General features: G+C 46.6%; 1 protein-coding gene across 1 annotated transcript in view; it reads right to left on the bottom strand.

The window, feature by feature from the left end:
• DOCK1 (dedicator of cytokinesis 1) overlaps positions 1-15,380 on the bottom strand; it is a 696,032-nt gene that overhangs the window by 139,447 nt on the left and 541,205 nt on the right. The window contains exons 34-36 of the mRNA XM_082266717.1: positions 7,916-8,001; positions 7,587-7,743; positions 683-723 (exon numbers count right to left, since the gene is read on the bottom strand). Of these exons, the coding sequence (XP_082122843.1) occupies positions 683-723; positions 7,587-7,743; positions 7,916-8,001 (284 nt within the window). The remainder of the gene's footprint in view (positions 1-682; positions 724-7,586; positions 7,744-7,915; positions 8,002-15,380) is intronic.

The following is a 15,380-nucleotide window of genomic DNA, read 5'->3' as shown; positions in this document are numbered from 1 at the left end:
CTTTGCCCTTTGCTTTATGGACACAGGTCCCACAGTATAGCTCTTCTTTAAAGAGTGAGATGTGACAAGAGGGAAACGGGAAATGGGTTTTCTGTCGCAACATACTTTAGGTGTTGTATATTGCCTATGAATATAGGCAGTCCAGCTGGCACCAAAGTAAAAGGGTATGCAAATCCTTGGGGCAACTAATACAAGCTTCAACAATACCAATTCTTTGTACAAGAACAGGCACCAAACTCTCTCCTCCACTGCAAAAGTAGGCATTACTGCTATCTTGTGGGATGTTGGCAGGTAATGTCAATAGCAGAAGAGAAAGGAGCGAGGGAGATGGCATGATGAAAGCACTCACAAAATTCCTGGTTATTAAAAGTATCATGCAGGTATCCCATCTCTCTACACAACCTTACTTGAGAGTCACATAAAACAAGAACTCAGCTTTCCTAGTACATTCTGCCTTTCATCTTCTTAGTCTGGTGTATATATGGTATATGAAAAAAGGTAATAAAGCTTTAAAAGTCAGGCATGTACTTCAATATCGTTATTGCAAGTGGGGTCCATGAAATCCCCCATCCAGATGACATTCCTCAGTTGAAATGGCCATTACATGAACTCAGTAATGGCTTTAAAATTCCACAAAGTAAAAATGCAATATATTAGATAATATAATGGAATTATTACAAACCTTATATACATCTCTTCTCTCTCAATCTCTTTGTAAAAATTCTGCAAAGACAAGATAATAAACATTACTTTCAACACTGAATCAGGTCACAGTTTCTAGCAACTTAACGGTCTTTTGTATAAAGGAGCAGTGAAATCAGGTAGGTGGCCCTTTTGTCAAGCCGAAATCCAAATACAAATTTGGGAGGTGGCTGCGTTAGGTCATAAATGGCATCATGTGAAAATGCAGGTTGCAAATTATAAGCATAAGAAATGGATGTGCCCACTGGCCTCTTAAGTTCAGTCTTTGTTCTTTTTTAACAACTTTATCTTATGAGGCCTCTTGCACACTGCAGCTTGAAAAAGCACAGTACAGCATTTATTTTTAGTGAGCTAAAATGTAGCCCATTATTTACAATGTGCCAGTGTACACAGCCACGTAAACAAGCGCAGAATTTTCTTCAGTGGAAAAAAAAAAGTAATATCTGTTTCCGGTCAGTATTTTGCACCGCTGAGCACAAATACGCGCATTTGAGCATTGTGCGCATAAATATGCGTGAGTTAGCACAAAACAAACACCTAAAGTTACTTCCAAAGAAGCAGAAGCTCAAACATTTGTATCATGTGCAAAAGGCTTTACTGGAGGGAAATATTTTCCTTCTTTGAATCCAGCTATGTCTCTATGCTGCCTAAGTGAGCTTTACCATTAAGATCTTTTCCCTTTCTATTTTCTTTTCTGTTTCCATACGAAGGCTCTATTGCTTGTTAGATTCAGCCTTTTTACATTATAGTCAATGGACATATAAAAAACACAGAGCCTGTTGTACTTTAGCTCACCTATTTTTAAATTCTTTTTTGTTTCCTAGTTTTGGGCAATAACGAGCAACCAAGCAACTACAAATAAAAGGGCTGAAAACACAACTAAGACTGAATGTAAATACAAGCATTTCTTAAAAAACGGCTGAACGTAAGACTACACCAGTGGCGGCTGGTGCTCAAGATTTTTGGGGGGGCGCAAACAGAAAAATGTAATGTAAAAAATAGGGTGACTTTGAGGTCACACAAGTGTGAAAGGGGCCTTCAGTAATCAAGGTACAGTGTGCCCCCATCAATGCAGAGTGACCAGTGAGCAGCGCCCCCATTAATGTAGAGTGACCACAGCGTGCCCCCATCAATGTAGAGTGACCACAGCGTGCCCCCATCAATGTAGAGTGACCACAGCGTGCCCCCTTCAATGTAGAGTGACCACAGCGTGCCCCCTTCAATGTAGAGTGACCACAGCGTGCCCCCTTCAATGTAGAGTGACCACAGCGTGCCCCCTTCAATGTAGAGTGACCACAGCGTGCCCCCTTCAATGTAGAGTGACCACAGCGTGCCCCCTTCAATGTAGAGTGACCACAGCCTGCCCCCTTCAATGTAGAGTGACCACAGCCTGCCCCCTTCAATGTAGAGTGACCACAGAGTGCCCCAATCAATGTAGAGTGACCACAGCGTGCCCCCTTCAATGTAGAGTGCCCACAACGTGCCCCCTTCAATGTAGAGTGACCAGTGTCAGGCACTCAACTTTTGTGTTTGCAGAGTGTTGAACCTGAGTCCGGCCCGGGAAAGCTGCCGCCCTCCTCTTCCTCCTCCTGGCTGGCTTGCTTGTTGTCCTCTCCGGTCCATCCTCAGCAGAGACACTGAGTGGAATGGCTCTACCGAGTGACGCCCAAGCACTGCCCCTATGACGTCAGATGTCCACCAATCACAGGACGCAGAATCGCAGGTGGGAGTGTTCGGGGCGCAGAGATCTGCGCCCCGAGCACAATCTAAAGGGCCGCCAATCAAGCTAAACAAATCAAGGCACATGACAGCAAAACTCCCACCCCTCTCCACCCTCTCCATAGCAGCAGTGTTGGCCGGCGCCCCAGGAACACTTTTTTTCTTTTTGCCTTGGGGGGGTGGCGCCCCTGCGCCCCACATTGACCAGCCGCCACTGGACTACACTATAATCACCTATCTTCTCTCTGAGTTTTTACTCCTGCTCACAGTAAAGAATAGAGACAGTGTAGTGAATACACACTATTATAGCAGCTTCTTACTTGGCTAATTGGGGTATTCTTAAAATATGTGAAATGCATGTTTAAAGTAGAACTATAGACAAAACTTTTTTTCCCCTTTTGGATCGAGAAAGGGAGGGTTATAAGCTCTGTATAACCTCTGCTATCTGTGCTTTATTGGGGAGATTTACATTCACTTCCTGTTCCATAGCCCAACAGCAAGTGAAAGAAAAGCTCTGCAAATTAATTAAATTCCCTGGGGACCCCCAGGTCATCAGAACTGTTGTCACCATTGGACAATTTCCCCTCTAATACTTTTCTGGGGACAACCGCAAATTTGGGATTTTATTTTACTTTCAATGCTTAAAGAGGAAGTAAACCCTCCTCTGCAACTTGTACCTATAGGTAAGCCTATATTAAGGCTTACCTATAAGTACTGTAAATATCTCCTAAACATGTACCGTTTAGGAGATATTTACTTTGCATACAGCCAGTGACATCACTGGCGCATGCGCTCTGAAGGAACAGCCGCTCGTGCCATTCCTTCAGAGCCCCGTGCCGTTACTGTTGGCTCCTGCGCGCATGAGCGGGAGTGACGTCATCGCGGCTCCAGCCAATCAGATGGCCGGATGCCACAAACCCGGAAGAAGGGCGACACAATGTGTCACCCATAAGAGAGGGGAACGGTCGGCACTTCAGGGCTTCGTTCTTAGGTAAGTATTTCATAATGAGCTAGTATGCGATGCATACTAGTTCATTATGTATTTTTTCTTTCAGGTGTTAGTTTTAAAAAAAAAAAAATTCGGAGGTTTACAACCTCTTTAAGGTAAACAGGACAAAAAGAGGACCAATTGCCCTAATGGGGGCACAGACCGAAAAAAAACAAAAAAAAAAACAGGTGTTCTAATCCCTCCCCACTCCAAAACTAAAGAAAAAGTTTTGCCTTTAGTTCTACTTTAAGCCAAGTAGGCTTAAGTGTCTACAAAATGTGGGAGAGTGTGGAATAAGGAAAACCATCAAAAGACTGATTATTTTTATAGGCTGCATAGAAATAATATTAAAAATAAAATAAAGCACAAATGTAATCTATGCTCTGGTTTCAGTTTTGGATAGTGTACTGATGACCTTACATTTATTTTCTTTTTTATGTCCCTGTCCAGGAGATTTTCCTCTAAATACCAGTGGCCACTGTGACAGGAAAGGAGGGGAAATCTCAACAGGCACACAAAATGACATACCAAAAAACAGATTAAACAGCAAGGACTGTTCAAAGGTAGGTATAAACAATATGACACACTATATTGTGAAAAGCATTGTGAAGCATGCCTTTAAACACACATGAACTTTAATGGCATCCCAGTCTTACTCCATAGGGTTCAATGTTGAGTTGGCCCACCCTTTTGCAGCAATAGCAGCTTCAATTCTTCTCCGGAAGGCTGTCCACAAAGTTTAGGAGTATCTATGGAAATATTTGACCATTCTTCCAGACAGTGTTGGGGGTAACGAGTTACAATGTAACGGATTACAGTAACTACATTACTTTTTTGAGTAACGTCGGTAACTACATTACTTTACAGGGCTTGAGGAACGCACTTTCCTGCGTTACCCAAGCCGTGCTATGCAATCAGGCAGCTTTATTTATTCTTATTGCCTTCTTGCAATCTTTATTGTTTCCCTGGGCCCCATCTGCTCAAAACAGGGTCCCAGGAGGCTGTAGCAGAGCAGGAACTTTTTTTCCTTTTTCGGGCGTAGGTATATGACGTGCACTGCTGCACATTATAGTTCCGGCCGGCCACCCACTGCCTATGCTCTGCCCTCCTCGGCGGAGTGATTCTTTGTAACTCCGCAGGTGCTGTGGAGTGAGGGAGAAGTTTCTGAGAGGGCGCAGATCAGCAATCCCAGTGGCGGGTGGCGGACGGTGCACAGGCAAGCGGCACAGTGACAGTCTCAGACAACTTAGAGGACTCAAGGAGGAGACGCGGGGGATCGTGTGACCGAGGAGGAGGCGGGAGGACTGATGAGAAGACGCCCACCACTGCAGGTAAGTGCACTGGTCTCTCTGGCGTGGTCACTCTGGCATTGAAAGGGGGAACACTGTGGTCAATCTGGGGGCACGCTGTGGTCAATCTGGGGGCACGCTGTGGTCAATCTGGGGGCACGCTGTGGTCAATCTGGGGGCACGCTGTGGTCAATCTGGGGGGCACGCTGTGGTCAATCTGGGGGGCACGCTGTGGTCAATCTGGGGGGCACGCTGTGGTCAATCTGGGGGGCACGCTGTGGTCAATCTGGGGGCACGCTGTGGTCAATCTGGGGGCACGCTGTGGTCACTCTGGGGGCACGCTGTGGTCAATCTGGGGGGCACGCTGTGGTCAATCTGGGGGGCACGCTGTGGTCAATCTGGGGGGCACGCTGTGGTCAATCTGGGGGGCACGCTGTGGTCACTCTGGGGGGCACACGCTGTGGTCAATCTGGGGGGCACTCTGTGGTCAATCCGGGGGCACGCTGTGGTCACTCTGGGGGCACGCTGTGGTCACTCTGGGGGGCACGCTGTGGTCACTCTGGGGGGCACGGGGGGCACGCTGTGGTCACTCTGGGGGCACGCTGTGGTCACTCTGGGGGACACGCTGTGGTCAATCTGGGGGGCACGCTGTGGTCAATCTGGGGGGCACGCTGTGTTCACTCTGGGGGCATGCTGTGGTTAATCTGGGGGCACACTGTGGTCACTCTGGGGGCACGCTGTGGTCACTCTGGGGGCACGCTGTGGTCACTCTGGGGGCACGCTGTGGTCACTCTGGCATTGAAAGGGGGCACGCTGTGGTCAGTCTGGCATTGAAAGGGGGCACACTGAGGTCAGTCTGGCATTGAAAGGGGGTACACTGAGGTCAGTCTGGCATTGAAAGGGGGCACACTGAGGTCAGTCTGGCATTGAAAGGGGGCACACTGAGGTCAGTCTGGCATTGAAAGGGGGCACGCTGAGGTCAGTCTGGCATTGAAAGGGGGCACGCTGTGGTCACTCTGCATTGAAAGGTTGCACGCTGTGGTCACTGTGCATTGAAAGGTTGCACGCTGTGGTCACTGTGCATTGAAAGGTTGCACGCTGTGGTCACTGTGCATTGAAAGGTTGCACGCTGTGGTCACTCTGGCATTGAAAGGGGGCACGCTGTGGTCACTCTGGCATTGAAAGGAGGCACGCTGTGGTTATATATATATATATATATATATATATATATATATATATATATATATATATATATATATAAAACAATAAATATTGTATTGTTTTTTTGTGCACTACAAATAAATATGCGCATTGGAATTTGTTCATATTTTTTTTCAAAAGTAAAGTAAAGTAATAAGTAGTGAAGTTACTTTTCAAATGCAGTAACTAGTAAAGTAATCTCATTACAATTTACAGAAGTAACTAGTAACTAGTAATTAGTTACATTTTTTGAGTAACTACCCCAACACTGCTTCCAGAAGCGCATTTGTGAGGTCAGGCACTGATGTTGTATGAGAAGGTCTGGCTCACAGTGTACTGGTTCAAATCAGTTGGTGGAGAGGGGATAATGATGTGGGATTGTTTTCAAGGGGTTGGGCCTGGCCCCTTAGTTCCAGTCAAGGGAACTCTTAAAGAAGTTGTAAAGTCAGAAGTTTTTTTTATCCTAATACATTCTATGCATTAAGATAAAAAAAAAACCCTTTCCAAAAAACTTTGGAAAAAAAAAGAAAAAAAAAACCTTCTGTGTGTAGCATCCTCCCCAGCATCCCCTAATACTTACCTGAGCCCATCTCTCTCCAGCGATGTCAACGAGTCCCTCGGCCCTGCGAGACTCTCCCTCCCGACTGGCTGAGATACAGCCGTGGCACCATTGGTCAGTCAGTTAGTCAGGAGAGGAAGGGGGCAGGGCCGAACGACAGCTCTTTGTCTAAATGGACACAGGGAGCTCCAGCTCGGCTCAGGTGCCACCATAGAAGGCTGCTTGCAGGGGGGCACTCGACAAGAGGGAGGGGTCAGCAGCCACAATGAGGGACCCAGGAAGAGAAGGAATCCGGGCTGCCCTGTGCAAAACCAACTGCACGGAGGAGGTAAGTATAACATGTTTGTTATTTTTTTTTAAATAAAAAAATGAGACTTTACAATCACTTAAAGACGTCAGCAAACAAAGACTATTTCATGCTCCCAACTTTATGGGAACACTTTGGGGGTGGCCCCTTCCTGTTCCAATATGACTGCGCACCAGTGCACAAAGCAAGGTCCATAAAGACATGGCAGAGTGAGTTTGGGATGGAGGAACTTGACTGGCCTGCACAGAGTTTTGACTTCAACCCGATAAAACATCTTTTGGATGAATTAGAGCAGAGACTGAGCCAGGCCTTCTAGTCCACATCAGTGCCTGACTTCACAAATGTGCTTCTGGAAGAATGGTCAAACATTCCCACAGAAACACTACTAAATCATGTGGATAGTCTTCCTAGAAGAATTTGAGCTGTTACAGCTGCAAAGGATGGGCCAACCCAATATTGAACCCTACAGACTAAGACTGGGATGCCATTAAGGTTCATGTATGTATAAAGGCAGGCACTTTAATACTTTTGATAATATAGTGTACTTCAACTTTTGTTTTGAACAGTAGGGAAGAATTTAAAAATTTGTATGGCTGTCTGTGTCTTCAGCGGAGAGTTTTCACTCTACTTCCTGTATGGTCGTCAGGGCAGGACACAAGGGAATATGTTCCTAACAGTAATACAAATCAGAAATTCTTTACATTTTCTACTCTCTTAAAAATAAAAATGTTTATGCTGGAGTTGTACTTAAGGGCATATTGACAAATCTAAGCCATTATATTAGGTTTCATGCCATTTCTATCCATCTTAGTAGACACTGACCAGAACATTGACAGTGCAGCTCATCCGGTTCTCTTTGTTCTCATCATGCATTATTGTTCTATAGTCCAACAGTCTCTCCATCAGGCGAACAACCAAGTTCACAAAGGTCTCTCCAGTCTTTGCCAGATACTTATGTTTTCTACAGTGCTCCAAGAGTCTGCAATAAGTAGAAAAAAAAACACTCCAATCTGGTTCCTGAATGTTATTTTAATCCCTGCGCTTCATTAACACATGTTAATTATAAATGAAGTGTAAAGTTCACGGCTTGCTTGTTATTGTCTCCTGTGCCTATACTTGGGTATAAAGCTTAGCGGTTAATCAACACTTACATTTTCTCAAACAACACTTTGTACTGCTCGTCCCCTCGCCCTCCTTCTACTTCATGGTCCAACTTTGTGATAATCTCATTCTCAAACTAAAAGACACAGAGCATAAACACAAGTTTAGATGTACTGACAGAATAAAAAATACATATACATTTGTTATAGATTTCATGAAAGATAATGCACCATTAGAGCTGAACTCCAGGCAGATATAAAGAAAGACACAAATAAATGCAACTCTGTATTTATTACATGTATATGTTTTTATATATATATATATATATATATATAGATTTTCTTTTGTTTTTTTAGGCAAGTGGTAAAAATCACTGAATTTAACTTCATATCAGCCTCTTGCAGTCTCTGTAGAGCAGAGCTTAGACTGGGGGAATAAATAGCAGTACATGGAGCCAGTCAGTTTTGCTGCAGTGCAAGTAGAATGCTGATAGGAGGAGAGAACAGAGTGACAGAGAGAAAAGCTCATCGAGTTCCAGTTTCTTTCTTTTCACTGCCCAAAAACTGGCTAGGGGAGACCTGTAGGTTTAGCTAAAACACAGCAAAGAGAAATCAGGTCTCCTTGTCCAGACAGGGCTGTTCTGAGTGGTAGAGCTGTGCAAAATTCAGAACTGGATAGACTAAAATACACATCCACTGACAGGTAGAACAGCTGTATGTATTTTGCGGTTTGCCTTGAACTCAGATTAAAAATGGTTTATGAAGATATTAGAAGCTTTTTTTTTTAATTCGGTTTATTGAAATTTTCTCGAAAAATAAAAAAACATAAAGCCAGTTGGGGCATACCCCGGCGCAAAACAACCTAAACATCTACACACTATTGGAACATATACATACACCAAGACAATCTCAGCCCAGAAAAAAGGGCCAAGATTACCGGAAAATGCACCTTCATTAAAAGTCAGGAAAAAAGGAAGATTCATAACATAATTGACCATAGCCTTAAACCCGTTCCCCCACCAACCAGGACTCACAGGCCACCATAACATTCCCTCCCATCAGAAACACAAGAGTCACTACCACATGTGAGGCTCCCACCCAAAATAAGAGGCAAGGGGATCAATCCTGAGTATCAGTTGTCAGAGAGGAGTTCACCCACAATTGCCACACTTTTTCGAACTTTTGAGGACATCCTCTGGACATGTAGGCTGTTTTATACAAAGTCACCACAGCGTTAACCAGTCCCTTCCAGAAACCCAGCGTGGGAGGGAGTGCTGATTTCCACTTCAGAAAAATCGCCTTACGGGCATAAAACAATAGAATGCCCACCAAGGTGCGCACCGCCTTGGGAGCCTGCAGAACGTCCACCAAACCTAGGAGGGAAACGGCAACCGTCAGTGGAACTGCATGCTTAACAAGGTTGGACACAAAGCCTGTCACCTCCCGCCAGAAGCCCCCAACCGCCGGGCACCCCCAGAAAATATGGGAGAACCCTGCAGAGTCACTGGGGCACCTCCAGCAGGAGGCCGAGAGTGTTGGGAACATACGGTGCAGACGCACAGGGGTCAGATAAATTCTGTGTAATATCTTAAATTGAATTAGCTTATCCCTAGTTGCAATCAGAGCCCTGAAGGGACTTTCCCAGATCTCTTCCCAGTCTTCCTCGTCCAACACCCCTCCCTCCGCATCCCATGCCGCACGCAGGCCATCCAGACCAGTCTGGATGGAAGGATAAAGTATTTTGTACACGGAGGAGAGAGGTTTTTCCAGGGTATCATCACGCAACAGAGCCTCTAAGTTGTCACGCTCGAGGTTGACAATGGGCCACCTAAACTGGGTATTAAAGGCGTTTCGAAGTTGCAAATAGTGAAAAAAGAAGGAATTAGGTAGTTGAAATTTATGTTTAAGCCTATCAAACGTAAACAGTGTCCCCCCCTCACAGATGTCTACTAGGGATTTCACTCCCCTGCCCGCCCACAAAGCGGGATCCGGGATAGAGCGAAACTCCAAAAGCTGAGGGTTAAACCATAGTGGGGTGTCGGGTGACCAAAGTGCCCGTCTTTAGTTGGGCACCGCAATAATGGTATGCCAAGCCCTGACCACCGTCCGCATGGAGACGGTCAAGGTGGGATACGTGGCCCTCGGTCCCCTGTATAAAGCATTCCGCAAAGTCTCGTATGAGCCCGCAAATGCTGCCTCAAGGACCACGGACGCGTTGGTCTTGTCAGCTACCATCCATCCATGTGCCTGGACCAGCATGGCTGCTATATAGTACAGGTAGAAGTTTGGGCACGCCAGTCCCCCCTGCATCCATGGTCTGCATAACACTTTCCTGCTAAATCTGGCTGGACCCGGGGACCAGAGGAATGTAGTAATAAGTGAATCGAGTTGCTTACACAGAGACTTTGGTAACCAAACCGGGGAGTGTCGAACAATATAGAGCAGTACCTAGAGAATTTTCATTTTAATCAAATTAATCTTCCCTATCAAGGAGAGGGGGAGACGGGACCATGCCCCAACCACCTGCCTACACCACTGAAGTTTGGGTCGCAGTTTGAGAGCCACAAAGTGATGTATGTTAGAAGATATGCAGACCCCTAAATATTTAATAGATCGGGTGAGTTTCAATGGTAAGGCAGGGTCCCACTGAGCCTCCGCTCCCCCATCTATGGGAAGGACTAAGGATTTGTCCCAGTTTGTACGTAGCCCTGAAATAGAAGCTAATCGGTCAAGAATTAACAGTATTTCCATCAGAGACGATCCCGGATCCTGTAAAAAGAGGATACGGTAGCCTGCGTACAGGGCAAATTTCTCAACAATAGAACCTACCGGTATTCCCCGTACTCCAGGAGAACTCGTGTTCACTGCCGCCAGAGGCTCCATAGCGAGCGCAAATAGGGCCGGCGATAAGGGGCAGCCCTGTTGCGTATCCCTCCGGATCCGAAAAGGCGACGACAGTTTCCCATGTAATTTAATACAAGCCAATGGTTTGCAATAGAGCAGCCTAATCCACTGCAGAAACACCGGACCAAATTCAAAGAGGTCAAGCACCCCCAACAGGTAACTCCAACACACAGTGTCAAAGGCCTTTTCAATGTCCAGGGACACCAAGACCCTTGAGCCCGAGGCAAGGGGGGGAGCTGAAGGTGAGTATATACCCGCCTGATATTAATGTCCGTGGATTTACCGGGCATGAAACCAGTCTGGTCCATACTAACCAGGGAAGGCAGCACTCTCAGTCTGGTGGCAAGGACTTTCGTGGGGATTTTGAGATCCTAGTCAAGGAGTGATATGGGTCTGTACAAGGAGCATAGGGAGTGGTCCCTACCCAGCTTAGGTATCAGGACTATATGTGCCTGGTACATGCTGTCCGGGAGAGAATGAGTTTCCAAACAGTGTGTAAAAAGAGCCTGAAGCCTGGGGGCCAACTGCTCAGAATAGGTTTTATACCATTCCCCCGGTAGGCCATCCGGTCCTGGAGACTTGTTGTTGGGGAAGGAGGCGATGGTGGCCTCGATTTCAAGCAGGGACACTGGCTGATCAAGCGCCTGCCTCCCTGTCCTCGCCAGAAAGCGACGGCAGGCAGAATTCGCCCAACTCCCCAACAAGAGACCCTACACGATCCGGGAGCCAATCATCATACAACAGTTCATAATATTCAGAGAATGTCCCGAGAATGCCAGCCGGGTCTGTGATCAAGTCCCCCGCAGGAGAACGTATTCCTGGAATTACCATTTGGTATATCGGCTCTGCAACCAGACGAGCCAGCATCTTGCCGTTTTTGTAACCCCCCTCAAACAGCCTAGAGCGCAATCGCCCCACATCTTCCTGTATCAGCTGAGTAAGATGGAGTTTAAGATCTCTGCGAGTCTAAGCAAGCACAGAGTAGTTTTCTGCAACAGGGTCATCCGTGAACGCCTTCAGGGCCTCCGCCTAGTCTCTCTCAAGTTGGGACCTGCGGGAGGCCGCGTCCCGTCGGACGGCCTTGATGGAGGAGACATATTCACCCCTAGCAAAGGCCTTAAATGCATCCCACAATATAGCCACCGATTCGGTGTTCTCATTAGAGGTCCAGTATTCAGTCAGTTTAGGGGAGACATGGGATTGAATGTCAGTATTGTGTACCCAGTGGGAGGCCAGGGGCCAGCAACCCGTCTCTCTACCGGCGTCCAAGACTACCTCAACCTCCAGCGGGGAGTGGAGCGAGAGGTCAGCCGGGACATAGGAGGCTGAACCCATGGCAGAGAGGACCATCGCCGACCCAAACAGCAGGTCGATGCGAGTGCCTGAGTGATGTGTGGGGGAGACACAGGAAAACACCCGTTCCGTAGGGTCCCGCCAGCGCCAAAGCTCCTGGAGGCCGGACATCTCCGCCCAAGCCAGGAGGTCCGGATGAGACCCCCTGCCCAGGTTAAAAGAGTCAAAATCACGGTCTAAAATAGCATTAAAGTCACCCCCCACCATCAGTTTATGGTAATTCAGGGAGGCGAGTTTACTCGAGATAGTATAAAGGGTTTTAGGATTGAACAGAGAAGGGACGTACACATTGACCAGAGCCCATTGGGAAGCGTAAAGGGTCACCAAAACAATTAAAAATTGTCCCCCAGGGTCAGTAATCACCTGCTCCACCACATAAGGCAGGGACTTATTCAGAAGAATCGCTAATCCCTAGCATAAGAGGAGTAGGTGGCATGAAAACCCTGTCTGATCCAAGCCCTTCTGAGCGCTAAGACCTTACTACCCGTAAGGTGGGTTTCCTTCAAGAACACCACATTTGGTTTGTGGGATTGGAGATATTTGAACATTAATGACCTCTTAACTCCATCATTGAGGCCTCTCACGTTCCAAGAGATCAAACTCATCGTAGCACTCATGGGGGGCGCCAAGGAGCACTAAGAGAGAAGGGGACAACTGGCGCACCCCGAAGGCCACGACAAGGAGCATCTGGAAGGGGAGACAGGCAAAAAAAAACAGAATTCACAAACAGTACGTGAAGGTGCATAGACACTAACCCAAACAAAAGAAACAGAAAAAAATAGCAAAAAACCATGATGCTGCAAAAAAGGAAGCAGCAAACACCCTACTGTCCAGTAGAACCCCAACAACTGTTACTAGGCAGTTTAAACCCAAAACTTGAAAAAACCACAAACGTCTAGATGTCCACAGAACCCTGGATCAGAGCCAGGGAATGTCAGCGACAAGACCCTAGACGTGTCCCCAAAAAAATGGGGGGGGGGGGGAGGGGAATTCAGAGGGCTATCCAAAAATAGTTCCGGCCAACGGGCCGTGGACAGTCCAGTGAACCAGATAAGGCAGTCTTGGCTCGAGCAGGCAGGCAGGGGATTTCCCCAGCCCTCGCTCTGGGGACACAGGCAGAAAGAGGAGAAAGTGCATAAGTGTAGGAGGATGGGAGAGAAATGGTAGACAAAGAAGGAGAAGAAAAAGGACAAAAAGAAAACAGAAAGGAAGGGAAAGGGGGGAGGAGGGGAAGGATACAAATCTGGTATGATGCACAGGGAGGACGACCAAATAAAAAAGGGGGGTACTTGAAGGAAGAAGGGTTCAGCGGTCATCCAGTGTCAGAAGGCCTCCGCCAGCCGCAATCCAAAAAATGCAGGTAGGACGGAGGAAGAAGTATAGGTCCGGCATCCATAACTGCAGAAGAGCAGGGATGGTGAGGCTCACCGCAGGATGAGTAGCCAGGCGTCCGCATCGTCAGGGGAATCGAAGAACTTGACTGATCCGGCATGTTGGACACGGAGGCAACTGGGGTAAAGCATGGAATATTTAATTTCCTCATCCCGGAGCTTCTGCCGCACTTCATTGAAGGTCTTTCTCTTCTTCTGGAGCTTCGCAGAGAAGTCAGGGTAAAGGTGAACAGCAGCATTTTCATATGGCAAAGTAGCATGCTTGCGGGCCTCACTGAGTATGCGGTCTCTGTCCCGGTAATTTAGTAACCGGACAAGAAACGGGCGAGTAGGGGCCCCAGGGATCGCGCGTCCCGTGGGGACTCTGTGGGCCCTCTCAACAACATATGTGGGTGCCAGATCCGTGAGATGAAGTCAATTTTTAATGAATTGTTCGGCAAATTCAGCAGGCCTTTCACCCTCAGCCCCCTCAGGTAATCCCAGCACCCTAACATTGTTTCGCCGCTGGCGATTCTCAGCATCATCCGTTTTAGCCATCAGCATCTGGACTGAATGGTAGAATGCTGTGTGGTCAGGTCCTCAGCCGAGGAAATACGCTGTTTAGTATCTGTCAGTCTCCCTCTAATTTTATCTAAGTCAGCCCGGATAAAATTACACTCTTCAGCTAAATGATCGATGCGGGCCAACAAAGAGGTTTTGCTCTGCTCTATGGCTGATAAAATCATGACAGTGTCACTTGCCTGGCCCGGGATGGATGCAGATGGCAGGGCAGCTCCATGTTGGTAAGCAAAGCACGCAGGCCTTCCAAGAAGGCGTCCCAAGATACAGCCGGTTGCGGCTTCTGTTTTGCAGCGGCAGCTGAAGATTTGTGCCTCCCAGGCATTCCGGATGGAGCCCGCTAGTGTCCCGATCCTCCACGGGTCCGGTAAGGGGGAAAAAAAGCTAATTGCAGGATGTTAGAGGAGAACGATTACTCAGGGTCCCTGGAGCTCGCGGCGGGCACGTCTGGTCTGCTTCACATCCGATCACGCCTCCAAGATATTAGAAGCTTATAGGGATCTGCATGACTCGCCCTCATTGCTAAGGTGTACTACGTCTTCACTTTTTTTTTACATTCTAGTCATACATTGTAGTAAAGTTAATATAGTTGTGCTCAAAAGTTTGCATATCCTTTCCGAAAGCGTCACATTTTGGCATTGATATTGAAAATATGACTTATCATGCAAGTTTTAAAAAAATTTAAGGATAGTGATTATATGAAGCCATTTATTTATCACATATAGTGCTTTGGCTCCCTTTTAAATCATAATAACAGAAATCACCCAAATGGCCCAGATGAAAAGTTTACACACCCTGGATTGTTTGGCCTTGGTACAGACACATAATGTGACATACGCAAGTTAAAATGGCAGCTAAAGGTAGTTTCTCACATCTGTGACTTTAGTAATTGCATTTCGCGTCTGTGTATAAATAGGCAATGAGTTTGTTAGCTCTCACGTGGATGCACTGAGCAGGCTAGATACTGATCCATTAGGAGCAGAAAATAACTGTCAAAAGACCTGCATAACATGGTAATGAAACTTTATAAAGCTGGAAAAAGATATCCAAAGCCTTGATTATACCAGTCAGTACTGTTCAATCAATTATTAGGAAGTGGAAAATGTGGGGATCTCTTGATACCAAGACAAGGTCAGGTAGACGAAAAAGATTACATACTATAATGTTTGTGCCACCGGCACAAAAAATATTAATACCTAACAAAAATCATCAGCTGTAGCTATTATATTCGCACTCCAATGTGAAAAATTAATTTGACAAATGCTATATATATATATATATATATATATATATATATATATATATAGTGG

This window comes from Pelophylax lessonae (genome assembly GCF_965119305.1).
Source record: "Pelophylax lessonae genome assembly, chromosome: 9".
NCBI lineage: Eukaryota > Metazoa > Chordata > Amphibia > Anura > Ranidae > Pelophylax > Pelophylax lessonae.
Note: the sequence above shows the minus strand (reverse complement) of the source record. Positions and strands in the feature narration are given on the sequence as shown.